At 37.8% G+C, this 22,225-nt stretch overlaps 1 protein-coding gene across 2 annotated transcripts in view; it reads right to left on the reverse strand.

Moving 5' to 3' along the window:
- ap1g1 (adaptor related protein complex 1 subunit gamma 1) overlaps positions 1-22,225 on the reverse strand; it is an 88,935-nt gene that overhangs the window by 24,658 nt on the left and 42,052 nt on the right. Inside the window, exons 11-18 of one of the 2 annotated variants that reach the window (XM_073070160.1) lie at positions 20,645-20,758; positions 20,009-20,149; positions 13,580-13,634; positions 11,453-11,575; positions 4,386-4,475; positions 2,281-2,408; positions 2,047-2,151; positions 195-336 (exon numbers count right to left, since the gene is read on the reverse strand). In XM_073070160.1, coding sequence (XP_072926261.1) covers positions 195-336; positions 2,047-2,151; positions 2,281-2,408; positions 4,386-4,475; positions 11,453-11,575; positions 13,580-13,634; positions 20,009-20,149; positions 20,645-20,758 — 898 coding nt within the window. Of the gene's footprint in view, positions 1-194; positions 337-2,046; positions 2,152-2,280; positions 2,412-4,385; positions 4,476-11,452; positions 11,576-13,579; positions 13,635-20,008; positions 20,150-20,644; positions 20,759-22,225 lie in introns of both variants that reach the window. The other variant, XM_073070159.1, reaches the window with a different exon arrangement.

Raw genomic sequence — 22,225 nt, forward strand, 5'->3', positions numbered from 1 at the left:
TTAAAAAGTGCATCTAAACCACGTCAAAATATTTATTACATTTTGTTGCTGGCACTTTGATGCCATGCAGAGCATTTCAGTATTTAGAAATACTGACATGAAAGGTATTATCAAAATATAAATGGATTCCACAAACACAATTATTATATATTAAGATCAAAATATAAACATACACTCTCAAGGTTTTGTTGTACCTGGCTAGAAGGCTGAGGGGTGCTAGATGCTAATTTAGTATCCACTATTATCGGTTCAGCCTCTCCATTAGTTTGTGCAATTTCTGTAGGCCCATTAGTTGTTATCTTCTCCATTATAGGCATGCGCTCTAGCAGTGCAGATCTATTGTGCACAAATTTTTAGAATTTCAAGTTACTTACACAGCATTGCACAATTCCTCACAATTATCAACTATGTACTATGTATGACTATATAGAGTATACATACTATATATAGTATGGTAACAGAGAAAATTTGCCCTGAAAATGAAAAATTAAGATTGTACTGTAATTTACCAATATGCAGTTAGTCTCAATAAGTCATTTCTTTCTGATTAAATATCTACATTATATATAGTCTAAGGATCAAATTTAGAAAGGTATTTGATGCAATAGCACATTCATTATAATATGCAAGCAACTTGGCAATATAACCTTCCTGATGTGAGAATGTTCTGAATTTAGAACAACTTGGAAGAAACATGACTAATTTAATGGATAACAAAGACTACACACTAAGTTTTAAGAATATTACAGAATGACATTAAAGATAGATATCCCGAAAATATACATTACATAAAAAAAATCTGTACAGCCGAGGAAAGAACAGTATCAACTCAATTGCTTAAAAAGGCCTTCTTGCTGTATTGCATCAAGATGAGATAAAGTCGGTGTAGAAATCCAGTGATTCTTCAGTTTCTCTGTAAAATTTCTTGAAACTCTTCCTTACACTAAGGCCAAAGTCATACAAAATTATGCCTTGTGCACAAGATGCTCACAAATATCGTTTTGACTGATGACTGATTCATCCACATTTTAGTTTTGGTTCCATTCATGTATAGGCTACATCCGTGATCAACCACTTTGGCCAGAAAGTAGCTTCTGTGTTTTTTTTTCCATCTTCCCAGTGCTTAATAAGATGTAGGTCAACTTGCACTGAGTAAAGGAAACTTTCAGAAATATTTGGTTCTGCATATTTGTAATAATGAATGCCAGTTGAGTATTTAATGTACTTCACTATTTCTTCTCAATTAAGCCACTTTTATGACTTTTCATCACCTACTGACACTACGGCTAATTATATTATCAGATTTGACATGTCTTTGGGATGTAGGAGGAAATCAAAGCAGCTGGAAACCCATGGAGACACAAGAAGAGAGAACAAAGGTCCCTGAAGATATGACACAAGAGTGATTACCACTATTCACACACTTCACATACTGTTATCCTGTAACCAAGACGGCAGTACAGATATATGATGAAGATGAACAAAATCCTGAAGGGTTTTCACAAAAACAAAAGCAGAAACTGTTCTCCTTGGTGGTTTTAAGAACTAGAAGGCACAAAATGAAAATAAAAGCTAATATGAGGATTTCTTTTCTAAACAGAGTGGTTAAAGTCAGGAATGCATAGCCAAGAGGAGGAGTAGTGAAAGCAGAATGAAGCATTCAAAGGGGAGTTGGATAACCAACTGAAAAGTAATAAACTGCAGGATTATGGAACAAGCTAGACTGTTTTTTGTTAAAGAGTTTTGCTTTGTTAATTATTTGAAAATTAACTAGTTTGCCAAGTTGATTTGGACATTAATTGTATGTGGTTTAATAATATTATAGGCTCGAAGGGCCAGAAGGACCTATTCAGTGCTGCATCTCAATAAAACAAACTGTTGGATCAACATAGAGACTACTGGGAATGTTGGCATTCATTCTGTAACTTTAGCAATATTTTTTGCCTAAGTAAGCAATTTACTTGCTACAAAAAACTTGAATACCATGTTCAAACTATTTTAACTGAGCATTTCAAACTCATCCAATTACTTGCAGATTACACTTACCTCATGTGATCAAATTTTTTGAAAAGTGCATTATATTCAACAGCTCTTTGCTGAAGTTCCACATCTATGCTGCTTCCATAGATAGATATAATCTTCTTGATTCGACTGAAAAATATGATTTGATATATTATACCTATATATACACATGCTTGCAAACAAAACTGGGTCATTTTAATACTTATAAATACTAATTTTCCTCACCATTTTCATTACTTTTACTAGAAAGTTACTTACTTCACATTTACAGTAAATCTTGTGCTTAGTTTCATAATTGCAGTGAGAGCATAGCCCCTTGTTACAGACGTTGACATGTTAGACTGTAGTACATTTTCTAAAACATCCATAACTTCATCTTCCGTCACCTGCTGGGGGAAAATTCACTGAGAGATTCACTCTAAACAAACTTTAACACAAGTTGGAATAGTGTATTAATGTGTATCTCTATTCTTTCCCCCAATTAAAATTAATCTAATAAACAAAACTATGCTATATCTAAGTGAAAGGACAGAAATAACAGGAGTAAGAGTTTAAATTGGATTAAGAACAATTTGACAAGACTAAATTCATTTGACAAATTCAGGACCAAATGAATGAAATGATGCATAGAACATGAGATAAAGCAAAAAACAATCTTATGAGAGATGCTTTCACATATCAGAAAGAGGGGCAGACATGAAAAACAGGAAGGAAATGAAGGGGAAATTAGAAAAATAGAGAAAGGTTATAAAAAAAAACTAAGTCAACGCAACACACACAATGCTGGATGAACACAGCAGATCAGGCAGTATCCGTGGGGAAAAAAAACGAATTGCTGAAGTTTTGGACAGAGGCTTTCATAAGGAGATATGAAGCATCAACTGTTAATTTTCCTCCATAGATGCTGCGTGATCTGCTGAGTTCCTCCAGCATTTTGCAGATGTTACATTAGATTTTCAGCATCTGTAGAATTGTGTGTATACAAATGAACTGGAACAAAGCTATTTTTGAACATATGTGAAATTTCAATGAGATGAACACAGAAAATATGACGAATTAAAGAGTCCATCATCTTTTAAAATAAACGCCTTGGACTGGACAAAATACATCCAAGACAGGCTGGTAAGGAAAGAGGGGAAACAGGACTGACTCCAATTTTTCTATTCTTTCTAGCTAGAGATGACACCAAAGATTGCTAATGTTGCACAATTGTTTAAGAGAGGAGGAATAATAGGCAAGTTTAAGTTGGGTAGTGGACAAACTACTAGAAACCATTTTAGAAAAACATAACTTTGTCCACAGTAAGACAGATCAATCAAGAACTCATTTGTTAAAGACAGCACTTGAGTAAGTTGTTCATTGTTCACCTTTTGAGCAGGTAACAAGGAGAGCATTGCATTTGGTTTAGTAGATTTTGTCATACCATTTTATAAATTGCTATATGGCTGGCTGGCTGGCAACCAAAGTGGAAATCTATAGAATCCAAAAATGAATGGCAAACTAAATCCAAAGCTAGCTCAGTGGAATGAAGCAAAAGCTAAAAAGGGCGCATTTGTGGCTGGAAGGCTCAATAGATAGTCCTTAGCTTTGACTCCTAGCCATTAACAATTTAGATCTAAACAAAGATTCAATTTTAAAAAAATCAGATAACATAAGAATCTTCAGACTGCAAAAATGTTGGACAAAATAGCAACAAGTATTTGCTTTAGAACAGCATGAAGCAATGCATTTAAGGAAACTGCAATGTTAAGGGAACATAGAACTAATGGGAAGCTAGTGAATGGACGAGAGTGAAAGTGACTGAGAGTGTATATCTACAAAACATTAGTGTCATTCACCATCTCAAAGGATTGCAGAGACATATTCATCACATTTAACAAGTATTAGAATGTGCACTTGAAGTGCTATAACATAAAGGACTATGAGCCCCTGCTGGAAGGTGTGTTTAGGTTGAATAGCTCTTTTGGTCAAATTGCCCAAAACATACATTTTTCATTATTCAAGTATCTACAGGGTCTATGAAAAAATCGAGAATGTCTAAAATTTAGTTTATGCAATCTGGAAGCTAGCTTACCATCTCGTTCAAAGTTTATTAGATTTCTGCTGTAGGGATTCTGATACGAAATCACAAAACTGACTTAACAGACACTATTTCTACTACCAAATTAGACAAGGCTCCTGTAATATACTTCAGAAACACACCAGGAATTCAATTTGCTGTGCATTTCTAACTTGTAATTTTGCTTCCATTTTTAATTAGGCCATGTGGCTGCTACTCAGCATTTCAGAATGCTCTTATGCTACTTCCAAGCTCAATGATTCATATGAAATTTATTTGAATAGCTGCTTTGAAATAGTGTTACCTGAATAGGTTCCTCTTCTTCACATTGGCCAGATATTAAAAGGTCACCATACTCTCCCATGCACCAAGCACCCACTTGTACAAGAGGTTGCTGTTGTAAAATAATCAGTTAATAAAACTTGAATATATTTAAAAATTGAAACTAAAACCATTTCTAGTCACAATGTTAATTTATTAAATGCCAAATTAAGATCAATCAACTTCAGCACCTTTTCAGATACAATAAACTACGCATCAAATCTAAAGAGCATACAATAACATAGAATAGATATCTCTTACTATTCATCCACCTACAAATATAAAGTGAATATTGAACAAGAATTAGTCCCAATAGCAGCATCCAAATATTCATAACCAGGTGAACAGGAATACATGATGAAAGCAACCTCATCTAAAGTTATATCAGAATACGTGCTGCCTTCTCCTTCCTTCCTTCTTGTTTTATGGTGTTGGCACCCAGCTTAATGGTGCATTACCGCCACCTTCTGCTCTGGAGTGTGGATCAGACGATAGACTTACATTCTAAATCCCTTTACCCATTCACACACACACTTACCCACCCTAATCTACACTTCATCCTTCCTTCTTTGGCCATCCTAGTAACCCTACTCCTGCTTATCCATCATATCCTATATTAAAAAAAACCCTGTATCCCTTAATAAAGCTAAAAGCACCCGTATCTGTGCTCTCTCACCCATGCCCAGTAACCCTTTTAATGTAATTCTCATAATCTCTCTCTGTATCCCATACTTCCTGCAACTCAGAATTACATGTTCTACTAACTCCTCTTCCTGACATTCCTCACACAATCCTGTCTGGTGTTTCCCTATCATTTTCAGTGTTTTGTTTAGTGCACAGTGCCCCAGCCTTAACCCAGTCCATACAGTTTCCTCTCTTTTGTATCCACTGCCACCCTAGTACCTGTAACAATCTTTTGTATTTAATATAAATGCCTCCCTTTCCCCTCTGTCCCATCTTTCTTGCCACATTTGGATGATTCTTTCCCAGATTACACACATAGCCTCTGCTTTGCTGATACTAATGTACATTTCTGTATTTTCTTTCTTTAATGCCCTCTTTGCCCACTCATCCACCTTCTCATTCCCCTTCACCCTCTTCTCATTACTACCATCAGGGTGGAGAATCAGGAACCTGAAGACCCACTTCAATATTTTAGGAGAATTTTTTTCTGTCCGCCATCAGACTTCTGAATGGTTCATGAACACTACCACACTATTCCTCTTTACACTTTTTTTAAGCTTAGAGTAACTTTTATGCTTTGCTGTATTATTGCCACAAAACAATAAATTTCATGACATATGTTGGTGATAACAAACCTGATTCTGAGAAAGGATTCCTATACCAAATATTTTAAACCAAATCACAAAATTCAAATTGCCCTATAATACAAATCATGCAATAATCCCATACTATGATTTTTTAAAATAAAGTAACTAATATTGTTTGAATTACACATATCCACAAAACACATTAGCAAAGCAAATTTACTAGTCATTTATTAAATTAGCCTCCAAGAAGACCACAACATTGTCATAGTTTGGAGGCCTGTGTGGCTTGATGACCCAGAGAACAAGGCTGGCTGGAGTCAAGGTTTTATGGTTTGGCTCTTGGTAGGGTCACCCATGCCAAAAAGTTCAAAGATTAGGGGCCATACAGAGTGGATCATCAGACCTCCAGTTCGGGGGTTCAGCTCAGGGCTAACAACCCTGACTAGTGAAACAAAATTGTTATGGAAACTGGAATGAAGAATCCTTTTCTATCTGAATGAAATGGTATTCCTGAGTCTCCACCCAGGACTTGCATGACTGACAGTAGTTAAAAATGAGAGGAAGCTACTGAAATGAAAGAAATCCTGAGCACCACCAGATATGGAGGACCTTCATTGCTGTCTTAACCATGATCCACTTTGGTTGCAAGAACAGGAAAACAGATTATTATCTGAACGGTGGTCGATTAGGAAAAGGGGAGATGCAACGAGACCTGGGTGTCATTGTACAACTGTCATTGAAGGTGGGCATGCAGGTACAGAAGGCGGTGAAAAAGGCAAATGGTATGTTGGCATTCATAGCAAAAGGATTTGAGTACAGGAGCAGGGAGGTTCTACTGCAGTTGAACAAGGCCTTGGTGAGACCGCACCTAGAATATTGTGTGTAGTTTCGGTCCCCTAATCTGAGGAAAGACATTTTTGCCATGGAAGGAGTACAGAGAAGGTTCACCAGATTGATTCCTGGGATGGCAGGACTTTCATATGAAGAAAGACTGGATCGACTAGGCTTATACTCACTGGAATTTAGAGGATTGAGGGGGGGGATCTTATTGAAACATATAAAATTCTAAAGGGACTGGACAGGCTAGATGCAGGAAGATTGTTTCCGATGTTGGGGAAGTCCAGAACGAGGGGTCACAGTTTAAGGAGGCCTTTTAGGACCGAGATGAGGAAAAACTTCTTCACACAGAGAGTGGTGAATCTGTGGAATTCTCTGCCACAGGAAACAGTTGAGACCGGTTCATTGGCTATATTTAAGAGGAAGTTAGATATGGCCCTTGTGGTTAAAGGGATCAGGGGGTATGGAGAGAAAGCAGGTACAGGGTTCTGAGTTGGATGATCAGCCATGATCATACTGAATGGCGGTGCAGGCTCGAAGGGCCGAATGGCCTACTCCTGCACCTATTTTCTATGTTTCTATTAACAGCATAACAGACAATAAGTATTAAATTAGAATCTGTGTGAAATTTAGTCACCGTTTACTTAGATAACACTGCAACATTTCAAATTTAAAGTTGACTGAAATTAACTGAATGGTAAATCGAACTCAATTCTCTTCACTAGTCACAGGCTCATTCACCTAACTTAAGCAGACTGAAATTTCTACTTGACAACAACTATTATACCAAGGAGAAAAACATTCCAATTTTTATAGAAGTCCTGACAATATATAGATAATTTAGGCTTTCAGAACACCTTGGCAAGCCTCCATTTGCAAGCATGGAGCTAAAGATAAACAAAATGTAATCTACATGAAAAACCAATGGGAAAATAGGAAGCAGAATATTTGCAAGGAATCACCAAATGATTAAGTGAAAACACAAGTAAAGATCGTCATGTACACCATTAACCAGCTCACCAAAGCTTAATGGAATGAGGTGAAATATTCTGATGATAGAAATAAAATCTGACTTATTCTTGGATAAATGTTTCATGTCTTTTGAACAGTTGTCTAATAAATATAATCTACCCAGGTCCCTTTTTTTAAAATTTTTTTTTAGATACTTACAAATTAGAAACTTATTGAATAATATGTTACATACTTTTCCAAATTCATATCCAACTCATATCACCAAAAAAATTTTAGGTTTAAATCTTTATCAGAAGGGTTTAATAGCAACTATTTATGATATGATTATGAAAATACAGCCAGGTATATCAAATAAAATTAAGAATGAATGGGAAAAGGAACTTCAACTTTCCCTACCTACAGAGAAATGGGAGAAAATTCTTCAATTAGTTAACTCCTCCTCTATATGTGCTAAACATGAGTAGATACAATTTAAGGTGGTGCATAGGGCCCACATGTCTAAAGATAAGCTCGCTCGTTTTTATTCATATAACAGACATACTTTATTGATCCAGAGGGAAACTGGGTTTCGTTATAGCCGCACCAACCAAGAATAGTGAAGAAATATAGCAATATAAAACAATAAATAATTAAATAATAATAAGTTAATCATGCCAAATGGAAATAAGTCCAGGATCAGCCTATTGACTCAGGGTGTCTGACACTCCTAGGGAGGAGTTGTAAAGTTTGATGGCACAGGTAGGAATGACTTCCTATGACACTCAGTGTTACATCTCGGTGGAATGAGTCTCTAGCTGAATGTACTCCTGTGCCTAACCAGTACATTATGAAGTGGATGGGAGTCATTGTCCAAGATGGCATGCAACTTGGACAGCATCCTCTTTTCAGCAACCATCCTCAGAGATTCCAGTTCCACCCCCCACAACATCACTGGCCTTATGAATGAGTTTGTTGATTCTGTTGGTGTCTGCTACCCTCAGCCTGCTGCCCCAGCACACAACAGCAAACATGATAGCACTGGCCACCACAGCCTCGTAGAACATCCTCAGCATCTTCCGGCAGATGTTAAAGGACCTCAGTCTCCTCAGGAAATAGAGATGGCTCCGACCCTTCTTGTAGACAGCCTCAGTGTTCTTTGACCAGTCCAGTTTTTTGTCCATTCGTATCCCCAGGTATTTGTAATCCTCCACCATGTCCACACTGACCCCTTGGATGGAAACAGGGGTCACCAGTGCCTTAGCCCTCCTCAGGTCCACCACCAGCTCCTTAGTCTTTTTCACATTAAGCTGCAGAAGATTCTGCTCGCACCATGTGACAAAGTTTCCCACCGTAGCCCTGTACTCAGCCTCATCTCCCCTGCTGATGCATCCAACAATGGCAGAGTCATCAGAAACCTTTTGAAGATGGCAAGACTCTGTGTTGTAGTTGAAGTCCGAGGTGTAGATGGTGAAGAGAAGGGGAGACACGACAGTCCCCTGTGGAGCCCCAGTACTGCTGACCACTCTGTCTGACACACAGTGTTGCAAGTGCACATACTGTGGTCTGCCAGTCAGGTAATCAATAATCCATGACACCAGGGAAGCATCCACCTGCATCACTGTCAGCTTCTCACCCAGCAGAGTAGGGCGGATGGTGTTGAATGCACTGGAGAAGTCAAAAAAATTACCCTCACAGTGCTTGCGGTCTTGTCCAGGTGGGCGTAGACACGGTTCAGCAGGTAAATCCAGTCATATGTTCTGGTCTTGCCCTCTTTTGGAGAAACATTGGAAAGACATTTTTGATATTATTTCAACAGCTTTGAGTATTGATTTAAATCCTCATCCTGTTACTGTAACTTCTGGCTTACCAATGGTGGAACATAGTTATTTATCCTCTTCAGCTCGTCGGATGATTGCATTTGTTACATTAATGGCGAGAAGATCCATTTTATTGAATTGGAAAGAGATTAATCCTCCTACTACATTCCAATGGTTTTCCCAAACTATATCTTGTTTAAATTTAGAAAAAAATCAGAATTGTCACTTTTGACCCTTCAGTTAAATTCAAAGAAACTTGGAGACCATTTATTCAACACTTCCATATGATGTAACTTGACCTTTTCCGAATCCTTTCTATTAACCTTAAATATTTGGTAGAGGAGCAGAGTTATTGACATTATTGATTGCATCCGATGTAATATAATAGCCCAGTTTTGTTTAGTTTGGTTTTTATTTATTTCTAATTTGGGTTTTTTTTTGACATGCTTTCATTTTTTTCCTACCATGTTTAATTACATTAAGATTTGTGAGGCTTAGTACATTTGTGTTATCTATAGCTTTTACTCGTGTATACTGTTTACCAACAATGTAATCCCAATCTCTCTGTACTACTGTTATTATGCTTATGTATTTGAAAATTAATAAAGATTTAAAAAGATAGAAAATCAGCAATGTACAGGGAATGTAGTCAATAACTATAGAAAAGATTTAATAGATAAAAGCAAAATTTATGAAAAATGCCTCCACCAATATAGTAGTTCTGAAATTCAGCAGCTTAACAATTTCAGTAATTTGGCTTCCAATGGCCAAATGGTTATGCCTAGTAATTCAATTCAAAGCATTTTAGAAATATGAAGGCTTTACAAAATTTCCAGCCTAACAATGAAGTATACCATTTTAGAGTTTTATTGACCAGTCTATACACAAAAATCAGAGTGGTTATCTGCACATTAATAACTAGCATAGAGTTAAATGGGAGGAGTAGGAAAGAGAAAAATTATCAATTGTTGGAAGATTACAAGAGAAAAAAGTGAACAATTATAAGCTATAATGAATAATTAGGTAGTTAGAAATTAGTAGTTAGTAATTAGATATTAGTAAGTGAGTAGTGAAAATGTAACTCAAACACATTAATACAAGTATATTAAATTGTAGCAAAGCTTGCTCAACCAGCACTTAAGATAGAACATTTCTACTAAACCCTGGAGCACAGAAAAAAGGCCACACTCTTTGACTCACTACTGTCAGGAAGGAGGTACAGGAACATCAGGACTGGGTAACAGCTTCTTCCCTCAGGCTCTGAGACTAATGAATACAACCAAGGTCACTTGGACAGCAAGCTGTTTCCTATACTGATAACCTGCATTGCACACTGCATGCACTTTGAATTATATTTTATTAATGTATTATGTGGTAATATTTTGTGTTATGTGCTGTGTGTGACATATGCTTTGCGGGTGCACCATGGTCTGTGGAATATAGTTTCATTTGGTTGTATAGATAACAATAAACTTGAGTGTGAATATCAGCTTAGCCAGAACGTATGATTAACTGACACTGGTGCATCCCAGATAAGAGCTTTTACCGTACACTTCTGAAATCTCAGGATCTAAATGGAAATTAACTTAAGACTAATTGATAAAATTAATCATAAATGTTGACAAAGTAGCAGAGAGTTAAGTGGACTGATACATTTTTAGATATGGCGGCAAATAAACATTGTATTAAAAACAAAAGTGATCCTGAGGTCAAGCTAAGAGGCAAACCATGTGCGAGAGAGGGGAGAATCTGAAGTCAGGGGTTCCCAGCCTGGGGTTCATCAACTCCTTGCTTAATGGTATTGGTCCATGGCATAAACAGGTTGGGAATCCCTGATCTAAACCTACTTTATTTTTCTCAATGTTCTTTTTTTAAAAACATAACAGTGCTACGAAGGAAGAATTCAGTTGCAACCTACTTGGCAAAGCTATTTGAATCTCATTCTGTTGCATGATGGAATTAAAATTTGAAGACAAAGCAGCCAAAGCTTTACCATTAGAGTGCCTAAGTGTCAAACATCAGCTCCCTGTAGCAATTTAGCCTATCATAATGGGGTAAAGTATAGAAATGAGACAAAATAACTACAAGGTTTTTAAAAACACTATTTTCCCTTGCAAAAATAAAACACCTAAGTTGCTTCAATCATGAAGAAGTTCAAATCTAACACATTGTACCTGAGAGATATCTTCCAGGACGGCTTTGTAAAGTTTCTGTACTGTATATGCATGCATTTCTACACTGTTGGTTATCAACTGGATCAAGTTAGGCACCGCATCATCTCTTACATAACTTCCAGCCTAAAATCAAAGAAAAAATACCAAGGCATTTTACAATTCTGGTAGCATATTCTTCATATAAGCTGTACTTCAAACTTAAAACTTTGAGAGGAAAAAAAACATTATACATGAAATAAAAGTTACAGGTATAGAAGCATTATTCTGTCCTGAATGAAACCATGGTCATGTACATACTTAGCTTAAAATTTATGGTCATTTATTTAAATTTAAAACTTTCACTGACACACTGAATGCATGATATTTTTAACCACCTCAAGCCTAAGAACAGGTGTTCCTCCAGCACTGGTAGTGTGTTTGTCCAACTCTCAACTAGGGCTTCAGCCATTTAGATCATAACTTTGGAATTCTTTCCCTACGCTTCTCTAGCTTGTTCTTTAATACACTCTTCTACAATTAACTTATGAAAGGAAGGAGTTTCATGTCACTTGAACTCTCCTTCCTACTCTGACTTGTATTTTTGGCCTCTTACAAACAAATCTCAATGCAAGCTCAAGAAACAGAACCTCACCTTCCATCTAGGAATGTTGTGGCCCTTGGGGGCTCAATCCTGAATTTAATAATTTAATTTTGTGTCAGATCTGGATAGTCATCTATCTTAACTCAGTTTTTCTCTGTACAGTTGCTCAGTAAGCAATTTCTTAACATTTGTATTCTTCTACCTTTTAATGATTTGAAGTACCTGACATCAGTGAGATTTGCATGATCTGTGGTGGCATAGCAGGTAGTGAAGTTGCTGTGTGACACCATTCCAATTCTGGCACTCTATCAGTCTTTCGTGTGCTATGTAGATAATCGTTAGATAAGTATGACTGGAACTTCAGGGTTTAAACATTCACAACAAAAAAGTGGGATCATTTAAAGAAAATTTCTATCTAGATGCAGTTGAGCTCTTCACCCATGACATAGGATAGTTGAATCTAAATCACACACGTGTCCCTTCTCTCCCACACCCTCTGCTGTGGGGAACATCAACTAACCATTATCTTTTTTTCCAGGATGTCACAAGCAAGGAATTGTCCTTTTTCAAATTTTGTAACATACAATATTTTCTTGCAAATTAGTAGATCACTTAGCCCATCGCATTATGCCATCTGAGCTTTTCCCCATCAGTCTCGCTTCCATAATCTCTTTACATCCCTCAATTTTCCTCCCACCCATTTACATCAAGAGGTTTTTAAAATTGTCAGCTACATCAGCATGTCTTTGGAAATGGGAGAAAACCTGAGCATCCAATGAACACACACGATCATAGGGAGAATGAGCGAACTCCACAGACAGCATCCTAGATCAGGATTTAATCTCAAGTGCAGGAGTCATACAATAGCATCACCTACTGTGCCAACATAGACATGAAAATTTCACACAGACAGGAACTGAGATCAAGACCATACCCAGGTCACTAAAGCTATAATCCATTACATCATATTCCAGAACTTGAAAAGCAAACTGTTATCAAATGTAAATCATGTAATCTATTCATTCATCACTAAACATGTTACTAAAAAATCCTTTTATTCTACCCTTACTTGGTTTGCTGTCATTGTTAGTTTACATAATACTAGGCGTATTATGAACTTCCTATCACTTTCTTCAAATGCTGAAAATTCAATTTCCCCAACTTTAGCAGTTTTGGCATTTTGTTGTAGCAATAAAAAAAAATAACGGGCAGCTTGGACAAACTAAGCATTAGAATTTGTGAATGATAACTGTGAACCTTTGCAAACAAATGTGGAAAAATAGCCCAGCTTAGAGTGACACCATGTTACAGCCATTCGGGTAATGGAAGTTCACCCCCTTTCAGATTCACAGATCACTACCCAATAATTCAAGATATGGAATAAATTCACTCTTCAGGAATTTGTTTGCAAAGTAAACATGTTTTTAAATTCTTTCATGTTTTTGACACATGCGCAGATGGTGTGGCTTTATATTAATGTAAAACAAAACAGACGTTTCTAGGAACATATCCTCCCTTTCCCTGGTTTAAGCCAAGATCACACTTACCGTTGTTAAGACTTTCATTATTGTGTCTATGTGCCATCTCTTTGATGGTGCATACCTAATTGAGAAAAGTAATATGAATTTTCCATGCCAATAGAATCAACAGTTATTTGAATTGTTAATCAATATTCCAAATATGCTTGCCTATTTAAAATAAAGACGAATTACCTCACCTATAATGGGTAGTCACTAAACCCCAAGTTGCTGTTCAAAAAGCAACAGTTAAGAGACCTGGAGAAACAAGAGAATGCAGATGCTGGAATCCAGAGCAAAAATAAATCAATGGAAGAACAGCAGGTCAAGCAGCTCTGAGAAGGCAAAGAGGAATAGGCAATGTTTTGAGTCAAGATCCTATATCAGAACAGATGAGGAAGGAAAGAGGATCAATGTTAAAAGTGCGGGGGGGGGGGGGCATTTGCTGGTAGTGTAGGGAAAAGGTTAGGTGACTGAAGGAGAGTTTCAGAGTTGGAGCCACATGCGCACTTGGCAGATGATGAAAGGCTTGGGCTGCATCACCTGTTGATGAATGCAAATGACCATTCTGTGCACCATCAACACACCCCACCTGTGACATAATAAAAGGAAGACCACTGAAGCAACTGATGGCAGGATCATGGACAATATTTTAAGGAACTTCTACGATCAGGTTTTGAGTTCCAACAATCACCCATTTTCGTGCATGGTATGACCCAACTGCTCAACTAGTTTCCCTTGCATCAATTAACTTAAATTTGCCATATTTAGTCAAATGCTCTTCTGACACTAAAGACAGTAACTGTCAGCTTTTGTAGAACAGTACATCACAGTACAGACCTTTCAACCAATAATGTTGTGTAGACCTTTTAATAAACTCCAAGATCAATCTAACTCTTCCCTTCCAAGTAACCCTCCATGTGCCCATCTCAGTCTCTTAAATGTCCCTAACGTATCTGCCTGCACTGCCAACCCTGGTAGTGTGTTCCATGGTATTACCACTAAGTAAAAGAATTAAAAAGACATCTCCCCATACTTTCCTCCAATCACTTTAAAATTATGCCTTCTTGTATTAGTCATTGTACTCTGGGCAAAATATGTTGTCCGTCCACTCTAAGCTCCTTATCTTATACACCGTTATCAAGCCAACTCTCATTCTGCACTCCGAAGAGAAAAGCAGCAGCTCGCTCAATCTTTTCTTATAAGACATGATCTCTAATCCAGGCAGCATCCTGATAAACCTCTTCTACACCCTCTCTAAAGCTGCCACATTTATTTTGGTCCATGTTTGGACCCAGGTTATGAGGAGGTCTGGAGAAACAGGTAGTAAGTGCTCCTTGAGAGCATTGTTGATGATAGTTCCCGTATTTTGCTGAAGCATGGGCCATTTTTATGAGCAAAACCTGAGCAATTATACATATTATTGGACAGATGCCAGTTCTGGAACAGTTTAGCTAGAGACGTGGCTAGCTCTTGGATGCAAGTGCTCCCAGTGCTCCATTTCTTGACACCATGCAATGCAAATCAAAGGAGGTTAAGACCATCATCTGTGATCTCAGTAGGATGTCAAGATGGATCATCCTTTCGGCACAAATATCCTTAAGGGAAGGAAATCTGACATCCTATTCAGTTCGGTATTTTTGTAATTCCAGACTTTACCAAAGTGGTTGAGTCTTAACTGCCTTTTGAATTGGCCAGGCAAAGTGCTCAGTTGGATTGCTATTGCTAGCTTCAAACAGAATAAAACTGGATGGATCACCTAGAAACAATCTGGGCTCTGAATTGGATTTAAAATATTCTCCAACCTCAGTTGATCATATAGAGTCCTCAAAAACATTTGGGGATTTGTCTAAGTTGGAAGGGCTTTCCCATAGATAAGTCAAATAGCAGCTAAATGACCATACTCCTCCATCAAAATCCCCAAGTGCATCCTGTCTCACTAAAGGTGCAAGGATACAGGCAGAAGGGAATAGCTCTTTGGCTTCTTTGACACCAACCTGATGCTAGGAGACAATGGGATCTTAAGTTAGGCAAGGAAATTACTGGATTTCACTAAGCTCCGGGGCTCACTTGACAATACAATTTTTATTTTTGCACAACATTATTACTAAGATTAGTCACTCCTTTTATCCCCTCCCACATTTCAGAATAGTAACTGAACTTAACATTCTAGTTGCCCTGATGGAATGTAAACTTACATCTCCAGATTGTGACCTGGCCCCAAGATTAATAGCTTGTTAACTTAACCTTTGTGCCATCAGTGCAATGCAAGTGGGTAAGAATCATAAGATCCAGTTCACCATTTCCCATTTTGGGCTGCACACTTTAGGGACAATATGAAGGTCTCCAAGATATTCAAGAAGAGAATTATTATAATTGTTCCAGGTTTGATTATGCAGAAATGCGTACATTATCTCCTTTCAGCTTAGCAGATCAATAGATTATATATGTTTTGACCAGATGAATAATAAAAAACTATATCCAATTGACTGAACCATTGATAACAAGAATGTAGGGCTGTTGGACAAATGGCAAAGAACAAGATGGAGTATGAAGAAACAATGACCATGGTGAGTGGCTAGGGTTTGGAATTCATTGACTTTTACTCATTGTACAGTCTTCAAAATAGGGTTGGATTATTACTTCAAGGCATTTGTAAAAAAAAAGATGCTAATCAGTTTATACTTCAGAGAGCTGGCATAGAATCAACACTCAAATGTCCTTAAGTGACTTTTTTTAAAATAAGAATTGCTTTCATACTTTAATGACATTTAGTTTAGGTACAGAGGAGATGTCAAAGGTATTTTTTAAAAAAACACAGAGAGCAATGGTGGTGGAGGCAGATACAATAGGGTCTTTTAAGAGACTCCTGGATAGGTACATGGAGCTTAGAAAAATAGAGGGCCATGGGTAACCCTCTGTAATTTCTAAAGTACATGTTCAGCACAGCTTTGTGGGCTGAAGGGCCTGTATTGTGCTGTAGGTTTTCTATGCTTCTAATTAATAATGGGGGACAAGGAGGTGGCAGGTGAACTAAATTAGTATTTTGCATCAGTCTTCCCTGTGGAAAACACTGGTAGTACGCAAGATGTTGAAGGATGTGAGTGAAGAGAAGTGAGTGCAGTTACTATTACAAGGGGGAAGGTGCTCAAAAAGCTGAGAGACCCAAGGGTACACAAATCACTCGAGCCAGATGAAGTGCACGCTAAGGTTCTGAAAAAGGTAGTGGTAGAGATACTAGAGGCATTAGTAATGATTTTTTTTTAAAAATCATTAGACTCTCATGGTTCCAGAAAACTGGAAAATTGAAAATGTCACTCCACTCTTGAAGAAGAGAGGCAGTACAAGATAGAACAAAGTTAGTGTGGTTTCCTCAAGGAAAGTCTTGCCTGACAAACTTGTTGGAATTCTTTGAGAGTACAAGTAGGGTAGATAATGGTAGGGATGATGCATATCATATTTTTTTTTTAATGAGTTAAGTATTGTATGTAATTAGTTTTGCTACAACAAGTGTATGGGACATTGGAAAAAAGCTGAATTTCCCCATGGGGATGAATAAAGTATCTATCCATCTATCTATCTAAAGGGGATGCAGTAGATGTTGTATATTTGGATTTTCAGAAGGCCTTTGACAAGGCGCCATGCAAGAGGCTGCTTACCCCGGTATTACAGAAAAGTTACTAACATGGTTAGGGCATTGGCTGATTGGTAGAAGGCATCCATTCAGAATAGAAGGATCCTTTTCTGGTGGGCTTCCAGTGACTAGTGGTGTTCTGCAGGGGTTGGTGTTGAGACTACTACTTTTTATGCTATATATCAATGATTTAAAAGTTAAATCTGTCCTGAGCCTTATAGGCTCATCAGGTTATGTCAGTTTCCGTGGTGTGAAGCAACTGAAAGTATGAGACTCTTCCCCCACCGCCGGATAGGATGCCAGTCTATCGCAAGGTTAACCCCTATCATTTTGCCGGTACCCATTTTCAGCTGGGTGGAATGTGTGGTTAAGTGGTTGAGTGTCTTGCTCAATGACACAACACACTATCTTGGCTGGGGCTCAAACTCACGACCTTCAGATCACTAGTCCAACGCCTTAACCACTTGGCCATGCGCCGCACATCAATGATTTAGATGATGGAACAGACAGCTTTGTTGCCAAGTTTACAGATAATACGAAGACTGGTGGAGGGGCAGGTAGTGTTGAGGAAATAGGAAAGCAGAAAGACAGACAGGTGAGGAGAATGGGCAAGAAAGTGACAAATGAAATACAACGTTGGAAAATGCATGGTCAGGCAGAAGAAATAAATGTGCTATTTTTTTTTTAAAAAACAGGGAGAAGATCCAAAAATTGATGCAAAGGAACTTGAGAGTGCAGAACACCTGACAGGTCAACCTGCAGGTTGAGTCAGTGGTGAGGAAGGCAAATGCAATGTTAACATTCATTTCAAGAGGTCTAGAATACAAGAACACAGAAGCGATGAAGCTTTATAAGGCACTGGTGTGGCCTCACCTTGAGTATCGTGAACAGTTTTGGGCTCCTTATCTAAAATATATGCTGGCATTGGAGAGGGTTCAGAGGAGGTTCACAGGGATGATTCTGGGAATGAAAGGGTTATTATAAGGAACATTTGATGGTCCTGGGCCTGTACTTGCTGGAAGTTAGAAGGATGTGGGGGGTGGGGGTGGAATGTCATTGAAACCTTTCTGATATTGAAAGGTCTAAACAAAGTAGATGTGGAAAAAATGGTTCCCATGGTGGGGGAGCCTAGGACAAGAATGCACAGCTGCAAGATAGAGGGGCATCCATTTAAAACAAAGCTGCAAAGAAATTTCTTTAGCCAGAGGGTGGTGAATTTGTGGAATTTGTTACCACAGGCAGCTGTGGTAAGGTGGAGATTGATAGGTTCTTGATTGGCCACAGCATCAACAGTTAGAAACAGAAAACCTACAGCACAATACATGCCCTTTGGCCCACAAAACTGTGCTGAACATGTCAAGGAACTTAGGGTTACCCATAGCCCTTTATTTTTCTGAGCTCCATATACCTGCCCAGGAGTCTCTTAAAATACTCTTATCATTTCCGCTTCCACCACCATTGCCGGCAGCCTATTCCACACACTCACCATTCTCTGCGTAAAAAAAGTACCCCTGATATCCCCTCTGTACCTACTTCCAAGCACCTTAAAACTGTGCCCTCTTGTGCTAGCCATTTCAACCCTGGGAAAAAGCCTCTGACTATTCACACAATCAATGCCTCTCATCATCTTATACACCTCCATTAGGTCACTTCTTGTCGCTCCAAGGAAAAAAGGCCAAATTCATTCGACTTATTGTCATAAGGCATGCTCCCCAATCCAGTCAACATCCTTGTAAATCTCCTCTGCACCCCTTCTATGGCTTCCACATCCTTCCTATAGTGAGGCAACCAGAACTGAGCACAGTACTCCAAGTGGGGTCTGACCAGAGTGCTATATGGCTGCAACATTACTTCTCAGCTTCTAAACTCAATCCCACAATTGATGAAGGCCAATGCATCATAGCTTTCTTAACCACAGAGTCAATCTGCGCAGCAGTCTTGAGTGTCCTATGAACTTGGACCCCAAGATCCCTCTGATCCTCCACACGGCCAAGAGTCTTACTTATTTGACCTACCAAAATGAACCACCTCACACTTATTTGGGTTGAATTCCAACTGCCACTTCTCAGCCCATTTTTGCTTCCTATCAATGTCCCGCTGTAACCTCTGACAGTCCTCCACACTATCTACAACACCTCCAACCTTTGTGTCATCAGCAAATTTACTAACCCATCCCTCCACTTCTTCATCCAGGTCATTTATTTAAAAATTGCAAAGAGTAGGGGTCTCAGAACAGATCCCTGAGGCACACCACTGGTGACCGACTTCCATGCACAGTATGACCCATCCACAACCACTCTTTCTTTGTCTTCTGTGAGCAAGCCAGTTCTGGATCCACAAAGCAATGTACCCTTGGATCCCATGCCTCCTGAATTTCTCAGTAAGTCTTGCATGGGATAGCTTGTCAAATGCCTTACTGAAATCCATATACACTACATATTCTGCTCTACCATCAATGTGTTTAGACACATCCTCAAAAAAATTTAGAGAAAAAGGAGAAGGCCAGGGAGTGGGGTTGAGGAGGGGAGAAAAGGATCAGCCATGATTGAATGGCAGAGAGGACTCAATGGGCCGCTCCTGCTCCTGTGTCATATTGTCATAACATGGCTTACATGCCAGTCTGCAATCTTACATAATCCACAAAGACAGAACATTTTTTAAAAAATCATTTAATTATACTTGTATGCTATAACTTTATACTTCTTAAAGCCATACAAGTACTCAAATTGCTGCTTCAAAATAAACTTATGGATGCCTAATATTTATACTTAATCCATTTTAAACTAACAATGCATTTGTATAGCACAAAGAATTTCAAGCCTTACTTTTCTGCTGCAAGAAAGATGCCGGATGCACAATCTGCTTTGAATTCGGGATCACATAAATCCAGGAAATAGAGCAATTCCTTCATCATTCCTCTAATGTTATTTCCATTTACAAGAGCAAAGCTCAGCTCCATTGCACGTCTAAACAAGTGAGTGAATAAAAAACACCAAGTTTTATCTTTGTTTATTGAAGCAGAATATCAATTGTCTAACAATGGAACTGTTTAAATTATAACTTGATAGTTCGTCCCACTCACAAGCCATTATCTTTAGAAACAGGATTCTAAAGTTATTATAAAAAATAAATTAAAATTTAGGTATGTTAATTGAAGAAACTACTAATGGTGAAATGATAGCAAAGGTGAAATGCTTAACTTAAGTTATTCTCAATATACAGTGTGCAAGTCCAGAATATTAAAATCTCTAGCATACAGTCATTTTACTCAATAAACCACATTTTGAAAAGTGATACCATAAGAACTATGAAGCAGTTAATTCTGCAAATTTTCTTGACATTATTTTCATTACCATAGCCAAGTCACTTAAAGCTAATAATATTGAATTGTAGTTGTTCTACAAAAGTATGTAGAAAGTTAAAGGATACAATTTGCAGCTGCCCAATATAGTTATGATTACCTTTTAATTGATACATCCAAGTCCTTCAAACAATCCACTATTGTACTTCTATGCCTTTGGACTGCATTATGATCTGTTTGGACAGTTTTGAGCAGCGATGTTAGTGCCACATACCTTATGATGGTGGAAAAGAAAAATTACAAAAGTTTAAAACATCTAGTAATAACCATACACTTCAAAAGAGGTCAGACAATGATGCAAACACCAACACAATTCAAAATGAACATGTAATGGTTGCAGAAAGAATATAGTTAAGGATGTTGATTGAATAAAAATGCAATAAACACAATTAACACATATAATAACAATAAAAAATCTAACTGCAGAAATAATAACTGGCCATCAAGTTTTTGTGAAACTGAAGAAATGTTTTCAATTAAGACAATATGGTTTTCCTTAACCTTCAATAACATCATTTCAAATTGTAACATTCAAATCCTCTAAACACATTCCAATATTTGTATGCTTCACTCTCATAACTCTCATAGATTCACATTCCTCCAATTTCTATTTTGCTTCTCCATTTTTTTCCCCTCTTCCTACCACCTTGCACAATAAGGGGAAAAGCAGAAGAGATTCTGTACACTTCATTTCTATATACAAACTGCATTTAAGCCAAGTGCTAACTTTGTTCAATATTCCAAATTGTTGCACAAGCGCATCTTTAAGTGGTGTCTCATTCAGAATCATACAAGATTTGGAGAGATTATCAAACTATAAGAGATATGATTTAAGTAACTTTTCAAGGCGAAGAAAAAGACAGGTTTAAAGACTATTTCAAATTATTACTGTTTAGGCAATTGAAGACATATTCACCACCTGACCAGAAATGGAGAAATTCAATTCTAGGAAGACAGAATCCATAACAAGCATTATAATAATGGAAAAGGAAGAGATTGTAGGGGATGGGAGGTAGTGTTTTAATATACAAGTAGACTTTGAAGAAATTATGTTAAGTTAAACAATACAAATTTTATAAAGGCAGGAAACTATTAGACCATTTACTCTGTGTTGTTACAACTTGCTTAAGTTTATTGAGAATGAAAGAATGGGGGGGGGGGGGGAGAAGGTGGAGGTGGTGGGGGCTAACCAGAAGGCCAATGGAACATTCAAGTCAGGAGAGAAGAAAGACACAGATAAGGCTTACAGAAGCAGATGAGCTGAGGCAGTCTGAAAGGTGGTATTTGAGGTGCAAGTAGCCAGTGCTGATGATGGAACAGAAATGGAATTGGAAGGTCACCACTGGAACTAATAGGATGCTAAAAATAATGAGGACCCTTTTAGTTTCAGGTAACTACTAGGGAAAGGGATGCACAGTGGCCTATTATAACTATAGACTCCAATCCTGACCAACATTTTGGTGCAAGTAATTGCTGTTCATTCAGTTTTGGATGTATGTGGTAGTGAAGAACTCAAATGTACATGCCACTATAGCCTATTCAAACCTTCAGGACATACAATGAATTTTTTTTTAAAAATTCACCTCTTAGAGAGGAACTTCATTTGAGTATGCAATTTCAATGCACATTAAATGTTCATTTTAAAAGCCATTGATTGCACTTTAGTCAAGCTAAACTTGGT

This window comes from Hemitrygon akajei, chromosome 17 (assembly GCF_048418815.1).
Source record: "Hemitrygon akajei chromosome 17, sHemAka1.3, whole genome shotgun sequence".
Classification (NCBI taxonomy): Eukaryota; Metazoa; Chordata; class Chondrichthyes; order Myliobatiformes; family Dasyatidae; genus Hemitrygon; species Hemitrygon akajei.